At 37.8% G+C, this 18753-nt stretch overlaps 2 protein-coding genes across 3 annotated transcripts in view; both read right to left on the minus strand.

The window, feature by feature from the left end:
* Nucleotides 1-12208, minus strand: part of MYO5C (myosin VC) — a 34638-nt gene extending 22430 nt beyond the window's left edge. For both annotated transcript variants that reach the window (XM_086471706.1, XM_086471705.1), the window contains exons 1-13: nt 12182-12208; nt 8661-8771; nt 7593-7758; nt 7173-7317; nt 6606-6762; nt 5896-6039; nt 4890-4971; nt 4184-4291; nt 3540-3646; nt 2642-2907; nt 2126-2207; nt 1643-1783; nt 401-526 (exon numbers count right to left, since the gene is read on the minus strand). In XM_086471706.1, the coding sequence (XP_086327832.1) occupies nt 401-526; nt 1643-1783; nt 2126-2207; nt 2642-2907; nt 3540-3646; nt 4184-4291; nt 4890-4971; nt 5896-6039; nt 6606-6762; nt 7173-7317; nt 7593-7758; nt 8661-8771; nt 12182-12208 (1662 nt within the window). The remainder of the gene's footprint in view (nt 1-400; nt 527-1642; nt 1784-2125; nt 2208-2641; nt 2908-3539; nt 3647-4183; nt 4292-4889; nt 4972-5895; nt 6040-6605; nt 6763-7172; nt 7318-7592; nt 7759-8660; nt 8772-12181) is intronic.
* A 4148-nt stretch (nt 12209-16356) lies between these two features.
* Nucleotides 16357-18753, minus strand: part of MYO5A (myosin VA) — an 85195-nt gene continuing 82798 nt past the window's right edge. Inside the window, exons 41-42 of the mRNA XM_086471340.1 lie at nt 17392-17472; nt 16357-16509 (exon numbers count right to left, since the gene is read on the minus strand). Coding sequence (XP_086327466.1) covers nt 16357-16509; nt 17392-17472 — 234 coding nt within the window. The remainder of the gene's footprint in view (nt 16510-17391; nt 17473-18753) is intronic.

The following is an 18753-nucleotide window of genomic DNA, read 5'->3' on the forward strand; positions in this document are numbered from 1 at the left end:
TGTCTTCGTTAGGAATTTCTTTCCTTCTCTCTTCATTATTCTATGATTTCAAATCAAAATACCAAAAAAGGAATACTACACTTGAAACATCAATAACTAAAATGTAATGGACTACAAAATCAACTATTTTATTTATACATTGTACTCTTTTCCTGCCTCTTTATCTTGATGATGTATTTTTATACTCCCAAATTCATTATCTTAAGCACTTCTTATGTTTAAATGGCACGTTATGGGCAGTATTGCCAATAAATAAATAGTACTATGTATTGAAGATCAATTTTATAGAAGTTCCAAACAAGCGTGGTTAATATTTCCCGTACTTCCTAAGTTTTTTTCTTTTCTGAATGAGCTACTGCTAGTAACAGGGTAAAATAATACCAAGTTGTTTACTCTCTACCTTATCAGCGAAGTGTTGAATGATGAAAGATGCGTTTGACATCCTTGGCTTTTCAAAGAGTGCATTTTTATTGACAAAATTATTATATAGCTTTTGAAGCCAGTTTTCATCTGTTCCATGAGGTAACTGTAAAAATGAGAAGGGCGATCTCTTTAACAAAACTGTGTTGGATTGTAAAAACGGCAAAACTGCTTACTATCAATAAATACTGTCTGAATAAAGCATCTTCAGGGAGTTAGGAGGCCTCATAACAACAGTTTTTGTCTTTTCAGACTAGCCAGTGACTCCCTGTAGCAAATAATTTTAAGAAACAAGGTCGTATTAATCCACAAATTTGCTGACTAGAGTTACTTCTCTGACAAGTCATAAACCATTTTGTCCTGAGAGGATGCTACCTGCAATCAGGGGCAATCTGATTCCTGAGAATGCTAATAAGCAGAATAACAGATAAGCTAATGAGTTAGGGAATATTCCCTAATTTCTCCCATATTACTCCATGGTTTGAATTCTGAGAAGTACGACTTGCCAGTATCATCAAAACACGTTTTAGAGAACATTTTAACAGGGCTCACCTTTCCCTCCCCTGTTCTTCACTAACAAAGCTACTTCAGTAAGTTTGGAAGCCTAAGGGAACTAACCCTATGTAGAGTTAAAAAATAGAGATTCAGGAATTGCTACAGTCAGGAAAGAGCACAGAGGAAAAAATAGTAAGACTGAAGAAGAAAAGGCAAAGTTTGTTAGGTTCAACAAGAACTTAAAAGAAAAGGAAAGGAAGACTGGTTTTTTGGTATCAAAACTAGTGATTTGTGGAATAACTGAATTGTAGAAATACTGGTGGAGGAGACCCCTGGAGTTTGGAAAGTCCAAATTCCTGCTCAGAGCAAGACTACCACCAACACTAGATCAAGCTGCTGTTTGAACTCAAATCCTGTAAGTATCCAGGGATGGGGATCCCCCTGCACATCTGCTTAACCTGTTCTAGTACTGCACTACCCTCACAGTGAAGAACTCTAGTTGCTGGGTTAGCTTCTAGGTAAGAATCTACTTTTAGGTTCTTAAATTTATAAGAGAAAAATAGACTATGTGGCTTACAATTAAAATTACCAAATAGAGGGCAAACATTTAAGTTCCTTTTATGAGGAAAATGCTCTACTTCCGATTTAAAAGGCCGGATTACAAGCCCAACTTGTAAAAATCTATATAGTTTTTTATGAGCTTTTAATACAAGAATTTTTAAATTACCAAGCACTCTTCATCTAGAAGTTCTAAAATTCCCATTTTAGCTTCAATAAGGTCAATGACAGGCTGGTTGTCATAGAAGTCTATTAAAGTCCATGGGATATCTTCCTTCATATATTCCTCTTGTTCAAGTTTAAAGACATGCTAGATACGTGAAAATTATGAAAATATAAGGTAATAAATAAGGAAGAAAAAAAACATCATGTGCATGTGTGTGACTGAATACATAAGAGAGAAGCAAAATATATATTTTGTAGTACACTGTATGTCTGTCTTGTGAGAAAATAAACTCAGAAATTTTCATTTATGTGTATGTGAGCATGTATGTATACATATATAAACAAAATATTTTTATCTATTACTCGATAGCCATTACCCAGAAATACCCATTACTCAAATACAAATAGCATTTGCTAATATCCATTATTGATAATCTCAAAACTGAAGCAAAATAAACAAAGAACTGTAACAAATAAAAGAACATACCAGGTTAAATTGCTGCTGCAGTTTTTCATTAGCATAATTGATGCAAAACTGTTCAAAACTGTTCACATCAAACGTTTCAAAGCTGAAACACATGTCAAGTAAGAAAAAAAATCCCTTGATATTTAAATACAAATGGTAGTATCTTTCTAAGACTTTGGAGCTATCCTAATATTCCTAAGAAAAATAAATAACTGTAAGACTAATGAAGATGCCAAGGCATTTCAAAATTTCCCTAGAAGTTAATGTTACCGGACATAACAGAGCTAAAAAAATCCAGAGTTAAATCTAAAAGTATCATATAAAAAGTTAAATTTAAACCTCATTCACAAAAATACTAATATTTATAGTTGCTGAACATTTCTACTACTCTGGACGCTAAAGAACTTACACGTCTATGACCTCTTAGTAAAACAAACCCCTCTAAATTCAGTAGCAGCATAAATTGAAAAGTGCCTCTTACCGACTGTAGAGAAAAGACACAACTTAAAGTAAATTTGTTTCCAGAGAAAGTCTTACCCATAAATGTCCAAAACACCAATAAAAGTATGTTGTTTGCCAGGGAACTGCAAAGCTTGGTTAATTCTTTCCACAATAAAGTCAAATAAATGAGAATAGATCTTCTTTGCCAGAGCATCCCTCGCATTAACAGCTTGCGCTCTCGTCATTGGCTTTATTACAGTCTCTGAGGTAGTGATAATCTTTCGGTGGCACAACCATTGTGCCATTCTGTCACAGTTTAAATCCAGAAGTTCACAGAATATATTGAGATGTTTATCTTTCAGCTTTAAAGAAGGTAAATAAGTATTATTAGGTTACATTTAATACTTTAACTGTTGTCTAGACAGTGAAATCCTAGCACCACTGACAACAAACTACGACTTTTATTTTTATAGAGGCTCTCTTCACTTATTTGTCTGGCAAAATATCAAGAAGACCTAAAGCAAATAATACTGGATAGAGCCTCTGATACAGGAGAGAAAAACCTAGACTGGATGAGATGCTTTGGATTAAGACATGGGAAGAAAAAGTTACTTTAGTCTATGTTCAGGTGTCCTTGCTTTTTAGATTTGCATAGTCTGCTGGGACAGTCTGAGCAGCTTTGACAACGCTGTCTTTCCTGTACCCTGCATATAGTCCCAAATGACGTTTCCAACAGCTGTGGATCAGTTGGATATGGTGTTCCCTTAAGCACATTTTTGCCTTTTGTTCAGGCTTTCTGAACTTGGGCACAAACCAGCATTTGCATAAACACTCACTGTGATTCTACACAGATGAAGATGGAGAAATCTCTTTAAGTTTAGTATACCAGATTTACTGCTGCCCTGAGCCCCAGGTATGAGAAAAACTATTGCTAAAGGACTTTTGGCATAGAATATAAAATAAACCATTGGTATTGAATGAGATACTTCCTTACGCTGATGGATGACCTTTCATCTCCAACAGCTGTTATTTCCACATTGCCTAAGTGCAGGATTGCTGCCAGCATTTTAAAAACATCCATCTGAAAATCCCCCTTCAGACCTAAAAAAACAATTCTTGATTATTTTAAATACTCAGAAACAGTACAATTAACAAAAATAGCACAATGTTGGATTACTTGCTTTTTGTGTAGCCAAGAATGGTATAGCATCTCTGCAGACTACTACGCAAAGCCTTGGTTCTGCCTACTTTCTGCCCATCTGACCCAATGAGAGGTTAGGCATAAATTCCTATACCTCCCCAAGTGCCAGCTCAAGTCTGATTTGGCTTTCACATAAGCCATATAGGGGCAAAGGAGCTTCCAATTCCACTTCTGTCACACCATGTTAGCTTAATGCCCAAGAAGACTCCAGCCCTTAGTGATTTTGACCATTAACAATGATCACTAATTGCTAAGAGCCATTTGCTCTTTCCCAGTACTTTTAAAACAGACCAACAGTGCAATGGATAAGCTATGAAAGAAACTATTTTGGTAATTACTACTAATGGTTTGGGTATTTCAGAAACAATTCACCTTTGCCCATTTCAGAAAAAAAAACGATTTTTAAATGTATTGAAAAGGTATCCCCAAGAATTTACCCAGTAAGGCAAATGTCTTCTGAGTCTCCACCATATTTGCTCTGTCATCAACGCCTTCTATTACTGTGCTGCCACCCATTCTTGTGTAGTTAAATTGTTCTGCGCTTCCTACAGATAAGAAGTAAAACTTGTAAGGCTGGAAAATTTGGCACTGGGGATAGACGCTTGTTAAAGAGTCTTGTAACACCAGAAAATCGAAGATGCTGTCAAATGACAGCTCTTCAGCAAGGAGCTGGAGGTCCTCTTTTTCTGAGAGAAATTCATATGCCTAACTCAGTTAAACTGACACAAATTAGTATTCATAATTCCCAGCAATCTTAATACTCGATCTAATACACAAACAGGAATGAAGACTGAGCAAATGTATAGCCAAGTTCTGCTTCTCCCAGGTGGCATTAAAGCTTCTCTGTAGATTAATGAATCAAGCCCCTAAACTATCATTATGGCATCTGTCACCACAGAAAGTATTAGAATAAGATTTTCAAAGACATTTAGGTACTTGATGAAGCACTATTCAAGTTACCAGGGATTTGCTATCAAGTTCAATACAAGCAGGATTAATTGCTAAGTGACTTAAAAATGCACATCCCATCCTAAGTCTGAGAGATTTATGCTATAAAGCACTTAACATCCTAGCACTTGAAAATCCATTCTTCAAAATATTGCACTGCAAAAATGAATAGTAGGTTATTTTCTTGAGACCTACCCAATTTAAGATGCTCAAACTCAGGTTGCATAGCAGATGCACACAACTGATAAAATATATGGTAGTTTCTCTCATTCTCTGACTGTAAATTAAAGCAAAGACTACCATTACAGGAAGAAAACAAAACAAAACCCAAACCAACAAACGAACAGAAAAACATTCACTATTCAACACTACTGTAAAGAGATTACAATACTTGAAGGCTAAATTCTGCTGCAACATAGTTTGGCAAAGAAATCGCCCAATATTAAAATGGCACATCTTACACTTCAACAAGAGCTCTGAAAGCGATAAATTCAAGTATACTTTATTTCCCTTACCGATACGCTGAGTTCTTCCCCAAGACTGTTACTCTAATTCAGCTTGAACAGCCATCTACTAATAAGAACTGACAAATACTGTAAGGAACAACTGTGTAGGAGAGCCAGCTGAAACACTGCCCCATGGTAACTCAGAAAACTTTCTATTTCCAAACCATCCTTCAGGCAGCAGATATATAGAAGTATTTTTCATAGTACTTAAAAAGTTACAATACTACTAAAAAAGAGGACGGTGTAAAAACAGTCTCATAAAATTAAATGCTTGCTTTATTAGATTATCACAACTATGCTCTGACACTGTGATGAGTCACATGTAATAAGCCCTGGCCTTATAAATTTTCAGCCAGTTTTTTACCGAGACTCTCGCTGCCCTGTATACGCTGCTCCTTTCCAGATACAACTGGCACGTGTTACTGTTGTGACTGAAAGTCACAGATTTCTCAAATACTTCTTGCACTTATCTCACGGAATTGTCCCTGAGATTCATCCTCCACTTAACATTAGAATAACACAGAATAAATTAGTTTCTTATTATAAATAAGATTAGCTCCTATTAAAATTTCAATCAAATGTTGATCAGACATACTATTCAGAGCTTCACATAACATTTTCTGTATGAAACTAGTGAAGGGTAGTACATTAGTAGCTATACTGACATTGACCGTTTTTAACCTTATTTTACCCACCTGAAAGACAACTCTGGATTTCTCAAGCAGGTATGTTCTCATGTTAGCGCCAATGATTTGGTAACTCTGATCAAAACTGATTTCAGTGTATTTTCCAAATCGACTGCTATTATCATTCCGCGTGGTTTTTGCATTACCGACAGCCTACAAAAATCGTAAAACTTTTAGAATTTGTTTTACTTGCATCTTTCATAAGAATAACTTTGTCAAAACATGACTGAACTACAAGTTCCTAAAATCAAAGGTGCTCAAGGAATAATCTCAGCATTGAGCTGTGAGATTTAAATTTTGAGGCTCAAATTTGAAGGTAAGCCTCAAGGCAAATACTGTAACACTACATAAACTGAGAATTAGAGAAAGTCTGTTTTCCCACTATAAGGAACCTTAAACCACTTTCTATTCCAATTAATAAAAACAAACAAACAACTTGTTCAATACTGTTTTCTCATCATCTAATTAACAGAATGTGGTCAGATAAAACCCTGGAGGCAAAGTAGTGCCTCCAAAGGGCCACTCGTAAATTAGGCAGAACCTGGCTGTTCCTGAAGGTGACTACCTCTTTCCATCGGTAACATTCAGACAGTAGGCTTCTAATTTAGATATCTAACTTTGGCAGCTAAAACATCCCTAAAGATTTCGAAGATGCCCAGCAGCTCTCAGAATTCTTTCCTTGACGAGTACAGACTTGACAGATACTCTCTGAAACTCACCTCAGTTATTGGATTGGATGCCAGTACTTTATTCTCCACATGTGCATTGCTGCTTGACTGACTTACAGTGGCAAAGTATCTCATAGTGTACCTTGCAGACACAGTCTTTCCAGCTCCTGATTCTCCACTGACTATAATAGACTGATTTTTGTTATTTCTAAAACCAAATAATCAGACAGTTTAAATCAGACATGTCTAAAATGCACATATAAATGTAAAAATTATACATACAAAACAAATGTATGAAAACACAGCTGTGGTCAACTCTCATATCAGTTCCATCTTTCATCTGTTCTTCTGTTAACTCCTCTTCGGTTGTAAACTCTAGGCTGATGTCATTGCTACTCACTCAGCTAAAATAGTGTTTTGCGCCTCATCAAGAATGAAAGTAGTTACAAGTTCTAGAAATTCCTCAGCTGGTTAAGGAATTACTCCTTCCCTAGTTAAGCCACCCATTCAAAGGTGTTCTTAACAGCCAGCGGCACATAAGCAGTTAAATAAAGTGACAATTAACACTACCACTAGACGTTCAAGTGTTATTTATGGACATTAAACAACATACTGAACCTTGCCATTTGCTTGTATGCTTCTTCTGCCACAGCAAATATATGTGGATCCATGTCCCCCATGTTTTGCCCACTGTATGCGTGGATAATAGCATCTCCATATATTGGCAACTGTTTATAGGGGTTTATTGCAACCAAAATTATTCCTACAAGCAAGTGTACAAAACAAAAATAAAACACAAGTTAGTTCAATGAAATGCCAGTTTTCGGCAACAGCAGTTAAACTGACACAAAGCCACAATATTTTCTAAACTAGGTAGGTGATCCTGATCAACAGTCTATACTCATGCAAAAACAAGTTCACTTAAATGAGTTAAAATACACTTGAGGGAAAACATTACTCACATCATATTGCAAAGTAATCCAAGATTATTTTTTTTTAATAATTTTTTTTTAAAAACTTGTGTTTTATTTTGCTTACCACTATAGGTGTAGATGAGCTTAGACTCCACAAAACGAACTTTAAGATTGTGTAGAACAGCTGGTTCATGGAGATAACTAAGTGCAGTGAGATCATTTTCACCAACAAGTATGTCAGGATTTCGTAAGGGTGGTAAAACAGCTGGATCAACAGGGTAATTCAGTTCCTGTCAACAAAAATCACTTGAAACATCATAAAATGCATTATGTTTGCATAAACACAAATTGATCTTTTACCTTCACACGAAGTTACAGGGTTGACAGAGCCCTGTCTGATCTTGTATTTCATCAATTCCATACATCCCACTGAACTTAGGGGACTTGGAGATCATGAAAGTAAGATGGAGCTCTTTGTTATTTATAAAAAGCTACATTCTCTTTGTTTATAATATTTTGTATTAAAATCAATGAAAATGGGAAATGCATTTAGCTCTCTAAACACATGCATATTTCAAATACAGCTGAAAAGGGCAGACCAGCTGCAACTGAATTAAAGTAAACACCTGGTCAGAACTTAAGTTAGCGCTAAAACTATCCTTACTGGCAACCTTCAGTTCTTTACATCAAGTTTAAAACTCACTTCTGTTTCCTTCAATAAATTCATTTAATCATACATTCAATACTTGTCTTTAGAGAACAGGAATGCAGAAATACTGTTTCCAAAATATTAAATCTGTAAGAACTTGGATACCAAAATTAAAAGATCTAGCTAAAGCAACAACTTCAGGAAAAAAAAGCAACAGTAGCTCTGTGAGAGATAACTATGCCTGCCTTGCACTTCTGATTTATTTCAACTTAAGATAGGTTTCAGTGTTTGTTTCAAAAGTGAAGTGATCTTTGAAGTATGTATTCTATACTAATGCTATACAGGCAGTAGGATCGCACTCTTCATATTTTTAGGTAAGAGCTGTTTACTGTACAAATTTCAATATGATAAAATTCTGGTCACTGCAGGGTCATCCTAAAAGAAAATATGGGCAAGTTATTTAGATCCCATAATGGTGAGTCCTGTGTTTCTACATAATCATATCTCAGCAAACCCAACAATAATGAAGGCTTTTCTCCTTACAGTTCCATCTTCTAACTGCACATGGAGAAAATGGTCTCCAGCTTTGTAGTTTTTTGTGATTTCTGCAGACTGCCAAACTTCTTTATTATCAGGAATCCAAACCCTATTGTACTACAACAGAAAAACAAGATAATAGTTAGCTTAGCTATTATCATACTATCAGACTAGCATAAAAAAAAAAAAAAAAGTTTTCAAACATAAAGTGCAACTTAAAAGCTGAACTGGATGCCAGGACGTTCTGGGATTATTAGCTCTGTACAGCGGGCTCTATTTTTGTGTTTTAGTTTTTCTTCGTGAAAGAAAAAATGAGAGCAGACTCATTAATCTCAAACATGCTTTTTCTGCTCCTGTTTAGTGTAAAGTCTGCAGAACAACACAGCGTGCAGGAAAGTGAACAAGGGCCAGACTGTTGCCAGGCTCTTCAAACCCTCTTAACACTGAACAAAGACAACAAAAGACACTTAAGGCAGAGTCCTGATTTCTAGGAGGTTTCAAATGAGCAAGTACCAAAGAAAGTCTCTCATTTACCAGAATTTAGACAATCACTTCCCTAAATTCAAGCCTAGGACACTGAACTTAAGAAGTATTTTGCCATAGGCACAGATATCTACACAACAAAGACTCTGCACAGTTACCTTTGTTTTAATGGCACTGAAGTGCAACCTCTAAACAACATCTTCCCCTGTTCCAGGGCAAACTTCAAAGACTACAGGCAGATTTCTTTCTTTACAAGCAATCAGCTGGCTTAACTAGCCTCAGCCCCAGTAAGATACTCTAGTTCTGCCTCAGGAAGAAAACACCCTTCCTAAAAGCACTTATTTCCAATGGAGGCAGATGAATTGTAGTTTTCTTTTAGGTATTTGAAGAATCAAGACAACAGAACTACCTCTAGCCTTCTGAAGCATACATGTTTGAATGTAAATTACGCTGTTCAAACCACCTAGTTCTCCTATGCTGAAATTAAAATTAGCGACATCTTTAAATGCTCTGCCCTAGAAGCTATAGGAAACAAGATTCCTTGAAAGGATATAACACAGCAGGCAACTTCTTCATTTCCTCACTGATGCAGATTGTGTCCTTCCCATCCTGCCAGGGTTTAACAAAGCAGCAGCCTCCCTAAAAGCCTCCCTAATGCATCAACTGTACATTAATAGACACTGGTTTTAGTTCAAGGATTTGCAGTCTGAGACCACTTCTGACACGTCACCGTCTTCCTCAAAGCTTGATGCAAAATACTTTTTATACCATATAGCATGTACCTCAGATGGCAACGAAGATAACATTGAAGACTGTATGTGGATATAAGGAGAGGACAAGAGGAAGGACAGTGCCGTCAGAAAAAAAGCCTGAAAAATCACCAGTACACACTAGTACTGAGTTTCTTAGGTGGTAACGTAACACCAGAGAGCACAGAACCATACAGTCCCTACTTGCACAAGCAACCATGCCGTATAATCTTCTTCCAGCATCCTTCTGATAGCCAGAACCCTTCGTTTAATTCCCCCACCCCACCTATATTCATGGTTAGTTTAAACCAACTATGTTTAAGTAAACCTGTGAGAACTGCTGCAGCTGCTTACTTGAAAAATTAACAGTAGTCAAGGATTTCATGCAGCGTTAGCATACCCACCGATACCTTGGAGACTCATACATCTTCTCATTTGGATGTTGCAACTGTTGGCTTTGGCACAAATTACTTTTTCTCTCTCTAATCTGGAGGAAGCCCTGGAAGCTCCAGCAGATCATCAGAACACACAAGACCCTCACTAAACACACCGCCAACAGTGGTTGCCTACAGGGGTCCCTACAAACTAGACTATACCTCAACTACTCAACAGTAGTTTTCTCAACTCTAAGCCCTGAGGATCAACACCAAACAATGTGGGGTAAGAGGGACTTTCACAGGGATGTCCTGCAAGTTAGCTTGGGTTGCTCAGTGACCTCTTCAGTTGAGTTTTCAGTATATCTAAGGATGGAAATTGACCTTTCTGGTTAACCATAGGTCAACGTGGCATACACGTCAGGTGATGAAAACTAATCGAAACCTCAGCCGCTTTCATGATACCTCTTTGCTGATGCCTTCAGCATGATGGCTTTTTTTCAATACTCAAAAACACAAAGAACCTTTCTAAACAATGCCAAACCAGTATGATGACAATGTTTTCATCTACCCTACCACAGGGAGAATAAAGCAACTCCGTAAGTATCTATTTAATGGACAAATGAAAGACATGGCTAAATTAAATCAGTTTTAACTTTGCTTTTTCCATGTGTGTCTCAGTACAAACTGACTTTTGTGTCATTCCTACACTGTGTTGATTTCCTGTCTTATAAAAAAATACTTATATATTCACAGCTGTTAAATTGAATACTTTATTTGCTGTTACTCTATGTGAGTCAAGTATACAACCACCAAACAGCCTCAGGGGCACACAGTGTGTTCCCACATAAGAAAGTGAACCGCACTAGGTCACGGACAAGAAAGGGAGGAAAAAGCATGTGACCAAAAAGTACTGATTCTTCAGAAAAGGTCCCTGCAGTTCCAGGAGCCTCCATTGGCAAACGTACCCAGCCTGCCGAGCTCGCCTCCTCCAAACCCTGCCTTAGAAGTAAACAGAAGAGAGTTTGCTCATTTTCGTATCAAGTTACACCCACACCCCTTCCTCCCCTTCACCTGCCTAACGTTATTCCTGATTAAATAACCCCATTTGTTCTTTCAGCTGCTCCGAGCATGGTACTAATACAAGTGAGTAAGTACCACTGCAGCACAAGACTAAAGAGGAGTTTATTATGGCAGCTGCTTTTGTGATAGAGGAGATACAGCTTCTAAATTAGTAGTATATCCATGTTATTTGTGTAATTTAAAACCAAACAAATTATACGTCACAACACTCTGGTGACTACAAGAAAAGCGGGAAGAATCGTGCAAAAATATACAACTGCCGCATTAGGGTGGAAGAATCCTTTAGTGCCAAGTTCTGCCAAACCTACTCAGGACCTGCGTAACACAGCGAGCACTCCGCGATTAAGCGCCCAGGGAAGTGCTCTTACACTTTAAAATGGCCTGATCGCTGGCTAGCACATCAGAAACCTACACCTAAAGCCCAAAGGTCTCAAAAAAGAAGTATTTCCCTCAAAAAGAAGTATTTTCTCATGCTGCGCCGGGGTTTTACAGCCGCTCAGCCGTGCCTTCGCCCCGCCGCCCGCCGCAGGCGGTGCTCCCGCACGCCCAGCGGCCGCCTTCCCCCGCCAGGTCCGAACCGGCGAACTCCCTCAGTAACACACGGGGCTCAACGTGCTGATGCCCCGCCGCCGCCACCCCAGAAAGCACAAACACCCGCCGACGAGTCCGGCATGACTCGCCCAGCCTGGTCACCCTTTTCCTTCCTCTTCCCCTTTCCTTCGAGGGGCGGCCGTGCCCCCCTCAGCGAGCGCGGGAAAAGCGGCCCCCGCTTCCCCTCAGGCACCGCCCCTGCCATGGCGCTCCAGTACCCCTCAGGGCCGCTCCCCGCCCCGCTCACCTGGGTGTAAAGCTCGGCCAGCGCCATGGGGACAGCGCTCCGGGCCGCCAGCGGGGACAGACGTGGTACAGCAGGCTCCGCAGGGGCAGGTGGCCGCGGCGCCCCGCCCGCCCCCGGCCACCGCCCCGAGGCGTGGGGAAGCGGCCCAGCCCGGATCCTGGCCCTTCCCCGCCAAGGAAGGCGGTTCACCGCCGCAAGCACGGCTGAGGCTCTCGGGCCGCCTCAGGGGCCCGCGGCACTCGGTTACAGAATTCCTGACCGTGCGGAGCTCTTCACGCGGACAGCTCGCACGCTAGCTCCTCACTTCGACAGGTACGTAAGGGTAGTGGAGTCGCGGGGTAGTCCCAGTTACCACACTGGCAAAGCTGGCGTCGTGGATACACCTTTAGGGATGAGATACAATGGCCACTTTCAGCTGCCAGAGGGATCAGGAGGGGAGCCGTTCCTGACCAAAGTAGGGAAAGACAACAGCAGTATCGATCACCTTCCTATAAGGCACGACAGAGGAGTATCTCTAACTAACTTAGAATAGGATAAAAATAACTCCGAATGCATTTAGTAAGCTTACGGCACTGATAGGAATTACATTTAATTATCTTTATGAGGAAGAAGATTTGAATAAACATAGTACCAGGTTTTGGCAGGTGGATATATGCCCAGAGGCTCACCAGCCCTTCCTGCCTGCTTGGCACTGAAGGGCTTTCATGGCACAGAAGGCCATGTTTTAGGAAAGTACAAATCTTAAGTCTTACTTCAGTAACAGTTAATACTTGGTGACAAAATATCCTGACAGAAACGGGTTATGTCAAACAAAATACTTTCAACTATGTACAGCAGTTTATAGCACACTTGGTATCTGTGTGTGTATTTATACATTCCTCATATTTTAACCAACTCCCTTGGCGGTCAACACTATGTCTTACCATGAAGGTAGAGAGGGAACCTGTTGATCATCTGGGGGCTATGCCAGCACACAGCTTATGAACAACCAACCAACCAAAAAATATCCGAAGCAAATATTACAGTTGTATTTTTATTTGGACATTTTCCAGTGATAGCTATTAGGCTACAGTTTTTATGATGCATACATTTACTAAGTACAACATCAGACACTACAATAGATCAGAGCTCAGGTCATTCTGACAATGTTTTGGTTTTCATCTATGTACTGTAGTGGCATCGAGAGAAAAACCTATGTTTAAAGGCTTTCATTTATCACATGAAGTATCAGCATCTTAAAAAAACCAAGTGTTTACTCATAGTTTTTATACGTTATTTGAAATGTGTTCAGTTTAAATCACAAATTACACAGACCTTCAAATTGCAAATGCTGGTGTTTCCAACTTGGGAACAAATGTTACTGGATATGAATCCACTTTTCACCATTGAAATTGATCCTATTTTTTCCCTGTGATAGAATAGATTAATTGCATTTATGAGACTTAAGCACTTTCAGATTCCATCCCAGACTGAAGTCTGAGAAGCAATTTTTCAAAATTTGGATAGAAGACTGTGACCTAAACATCAGAATATAATGATCACTGGAATAAAAATACACCAAAATGGATGAGGTAATTATTGTGCAAAATCTCTAGAATAACTGTATATAATTCTAAGGGGTCATTGACAAGTATTTTTCCAGCATCCGATAAAATCTATCATAATAATAGATAATAAATTAAAATATAAAAGATATGTCCACATTAAAAGAGCATAACAATGATTCAAAGGAAAAAAAAATGTTAAAATAATCTGCATTATATTCCATGGTTAAATAGGTATTAGTCCTAAAGTGACAGATATTATACACTGACACTAAAATTTTACTTCTGAAAAGTGCATGTAAAATACTGCCATGTAAAATGTTAGATGAATTACCAACTACACATCTATTCCAACTTAAAAATATTTTCCTTTAAAACATGTCAAGCAGCATATACTTTTAATGTGATATAAAAGTAATACCAATCAAACCACCGAGTTTAAGGATAATACCTATAAATTACTAAACACTACTCTTTTTTTTTTTTTAAGGAAACAAGATACAATAAGGCTTTTTACAGGTAAACAAACTTAAAAAATAAACAAAAATACATTTAGGCATACATTTTTAACACTAATGCTTAAGTAGTGGATACATTTCCTGATCTACAGTATGAATATACTGTAATGCCAAATGTTTGTTTTTCAATATGAGAAAATATTTGTAGGTCACTCATGTATTTTCTTTCCTAACCTTGTTACTGGACATGAAGGCTTTCCCATTACATTCTCACAAGTACAGTACCCCTAACAGTCTGAAAACTACATGATACCTTATTTGGAGCCACTTAACAGCAGCTGTAGTTTCAGAAATCAAGTAACATTTGAAAAAAGTGTGTTTGGAAAACAACATAAATCATGTAGCAAAGATCATTCAAAACGTTTATGCAATGTAGTATTAGGTTCTTGGAAATACTGGCATCATCCATCAAACAACGTGGGGCATACATGTTTGAAAATAAGACAACATGAGCATCTTAAAATGATACTGACAAAGTTTAGGTTGTCTTTACTACCGATTTTAGCAACCATACAAACAGCAGGTCTACCTCTCAAGTAACTGAAATGCTTCAGTCTTCTTATCAGCAAATTTTTTTCTGAGACCTTGCAGGCAAATGGTTTAGTACCAAATAGTCTAATAGTGTACCTCTAGATTATTTCTCAATATTTTAAAAGAAATTAATGTTAATGCTAAGTTGCTAATTATTATAATACATAAAAAATATTGCACAATGCAATTGAGCGATGCGTGTGGCTTTTTTTTACATGTATATTTGAGCCACACACCACAACCTACCTGTGTTAAAGTTCAGAACTGGAACCTTAAGCAAGGCTTCTGCGCTTATGTTGCACATTGTGAAATGTGAATTCTGTATAGCAGATCCAAGATGTGTGAGATAGAAAGATCTTTTCAGGAAGATGTGCAATATCCAAGATAACTGTTTCTTATTATGCACTCTGGATCTCCAGTCATTAAATCAGCATGAATCATAGTCAAAATCTACTTAACATTCTTGTTAGTCAACCTTTCAGAGAATGAGAGCCTGGAGCTACCGCAGAAATTTTCTGTTAAAGTTTTTCCTCTCAAATTCCAGTATGAAAGAATTTTTTTTTTTTCCTTTTTATTAAGTGGCAACAAAACAAAAGAGATTATACTCAAAATACACACTGTCCTCTCTGGTGTCTACAAAGAAAGAACAACATTAGACAGACTACAAAATCTAAATAAATACTAAAATCATTATTGACTTCTGATCATTTGCTTCAAGATTCTGTATTTTTAGCTAACTACTCTTAAAAATAACTAAACATGTTATTTCCAGTGTGCTACTTGTGCTTAGTTACCATTTTCCTCTACAGGTGTTATTTGCAAAAATCCAGTTAAAGTAACAGACTGCATCACTGTAAATAAGGTCGACAACAAAAAGTGAAGTATCTTATTTTTAGTGCTTAGAATGATTTTGTCATACATTTAGAAGAACACAATATACAGCAGCAATTTAGTATGCTTGGTAAACCACAGTATTGACAAATGAACACCTAAGTTATAGCATATAGTGAGCTATAAGACTTATCACTAGAATTTATGTCAAACTGACATAAATAAGGAAGTGGTTTAAGAAATCATTTAATATATTGCCAGTTTGTGTTTCTCCATTCCAGTTTTTACAAACTAAATGTAACAGGCTCCCAAGTGACTGTGTATTCTACTACAAAATGCCTTACTTTCAAGTCTTCCCCATTCAGCACTGTGACTGTCCCTGTTGGTCCCTGCCTATGAGAAGATTACATATGGAGTTTAATTTACACTATTTAAATATGTTACTAAAGATCTAAAAATGTCTCTAGGCAGCTGAATATACAATTTTTGTTCAAGCCTGATTTCCATATTCTGGAAATGTATGAATCAGTGATGTCCTCATAAATGCAATGACTGAAAACATATGCACATCTTTCTATTAGCCTTCTATCTGTGGTGCTGTTACGTCATTTTCCGGCTACTTTTACTACAGATCTGGGCATAAATCGACTGTTTGTTCAGAAAATGTGTTTTCAGTAGCTCACTGTGTTTTAATGGGTACAGGTATCAGGCAACTGATTCTCCACCTAACACTGGCAGTACATCCTTCAAATCAGACACGTGATATGAAGCCCAGGCCCAAGCTGGCTGGGATCTGAATGGTTTCTAATGCCAGCGAGGATGGATTAAATGGAAAAGTAACAGGAAAGATGTGTTTAGCATCCATGAGCAACTGAGGAGAGTCCTTCCTGTCTCGCAGACGCATCTGCAAAGATAAGAAAGTGATTACATTAGCATTTAGCCACTTCATTGATAATAATCGTCTTGCAAAGAGGCAGTACTTCATCTGTGCTTTGAGAACACATGTGTGTACAGACACACTCTATGCTAACTAGACTGACACTTTGCAGCAATTGTGCCATTAAACTCGAGTTAATTTCGTCATTGTTGGTTCTGCATATCTTCCCCTTACAATGCAATCTGAAGATATTTAGATTTCCTGCAAAAGGAGGAATTTGCCCACTATCTGGTAACTGCATCGTTTCAGTAAGTGGAATTACAGTTTTATCTCAGGTCTACCTTCCCAATCTCCCTTATCCTGCTAGTAATGTAATTTGATTTCTAACAGACCAGAAAGATCATCTTAGTTTCTTTTATTTTGCTCTACCGGCTGCTTTTCTTCGGAGTTTTCAAAATGTGTCATTCACATCAATATATGTAAAACTAGAAGGGCTAAATGAAGAACTTTGGCATGAACATAGGCCTCAGTTTTCAAAGCAGCTGGAACTTCTCATGCAGACACAGGTCTACAAAAGTAAATTTGCACATACTTTACCAGCTGAGAAGTTGACATACAAGTGTGTTTACATACACAAAGATGTATAAGCATAAAAACCTCCCACTTTCCAAAAATCCCACACATACTGACAGGGAAACTAACATTTTCATGCAAGTCTGGAGGCAGTAAATTGTGATTGCTTAAAATTTTAAGGCTGACATTGCCTTTTCAACATTGCTGAAAACCAATAGCTAAAAAGCCTGGTTTACTTCCGATTCCTGAAGGCATTTCAGAACACAAGCCGTTTTGGCTCACAGAGGGTTTCTTAGAAATAGTCACATGATTTTTGATGAAAAGATATAGCCATACCTGTATTGTACGTATAAACGATACCAAGACTCTCTCTTCAAACTCATTAACTGGAGTATACAAATTCAGAACTTTTACAATCTGTGAAGAAGAACAACCGTTCTTAAGTTAATTTTACTGATGAATCAACAGATGCATCCATGGGTACTAATAATATACTTTTCAAATTTGCTATTTTAAAAAGAAAATTCTTTACAAGAATTTGTTATTTTTTGCTTTATTGATTCATTCAGAATTCCATCACCTGCTTAATGCTATGTTATACAACTGTGTCCTTCAGATGTGTTCTTTGGAGGTAGAAACTTTAAAATGTGTATGGAAAATACCAAACTATGGAAAAATCAGATTATAAGTAACTGACTGTGTTCCCACACCCCATGGAAACATGCTGTATCTCCCACCCAAATTTTGACCCTATAATTATCACCTTCTGTAACTTCCGTTCAAGAGTCTTACAACTTCACAGGTTTTCGAGAGAGTGAGCTATTTCTCTAAAAACAGGGCTAAAACCACCAAAGGAAAGAACTGCATCACAAAGACTTTAAATAATAATATGGGTTAAAACTTGTAAAACTTATTAAAAATTCTCTTTGATTTTTTTTACATGATTCTCTCTAAAAAAACCAACAAACCAACGACTTTTTAACAAACTTAAAACACTTGAAGCATGTGGAATTGTAACTTATTTCAGTACAAAACTAACACTTTTTTCCCAGCACTGTGAATTACTAAATCAAAATGGCTGTATCAATGCAACCACTAGTGCCAACACCATTGTGAAAGAAATGGAGAAATTTCTTCCTTTTCCTCCTGTGAACGTTCAGTAATCAAAGATGCTTGGATCCATTTATTCCTCTACAAGCTCTACACAAATGTAGCATGGTTAAACAAAAGTGCAACTTATCTGTACAAAATCTAAGCTTTCATAAATAGAAGCCTTCAGCTGTTTACTGAGATACCCCTGGTTCAGCCCTCTGAGGCTAATGGGTACAGTAACTTCACGCTTTCGTTGGCAGACCCTGGGACAACAGCTCTGTGTGAACTGTCCATTAACTTAACTGGATACTAACTCTGATGGCAGAAAGATCATTTCCTCCTATTGTAGGCAGTTTTCTGGAGCACAGACACGTCTGTGAGTGAAGAGTTTTCTCTAAGTATTTTCACAAACTGAGAGACTGTATAGTACTACACACTGCACAATCTATTGAGCTTCCTCCCATTTGTTCAAAACTTATCTTGAACATCAGACCTCAAAAAGGTCTGGTCCTTCTTTTACCCCTCCAATTTAATCTGTTTTAGTTGTACTAATGCAAAACGAAGCAAGACATCTTCGATCCCTGGGCGACAGCCGTGCAGAGCGGC

The sequence above is a fragment of the Leptosomus discolor genome, chromosome 11 (assembly GCF_034619465.1).
Source record: "Leptosomus discolor isolate bLepDis1 chromosome 11, bLepDis1.hap2, whole genome shotgun sequence".
NCBI lineage: Eukaryota > Metazoa > Chordata > Aves > Leptosomiformes > Leptosomidae > Leptosomus > Leptosomus discolor.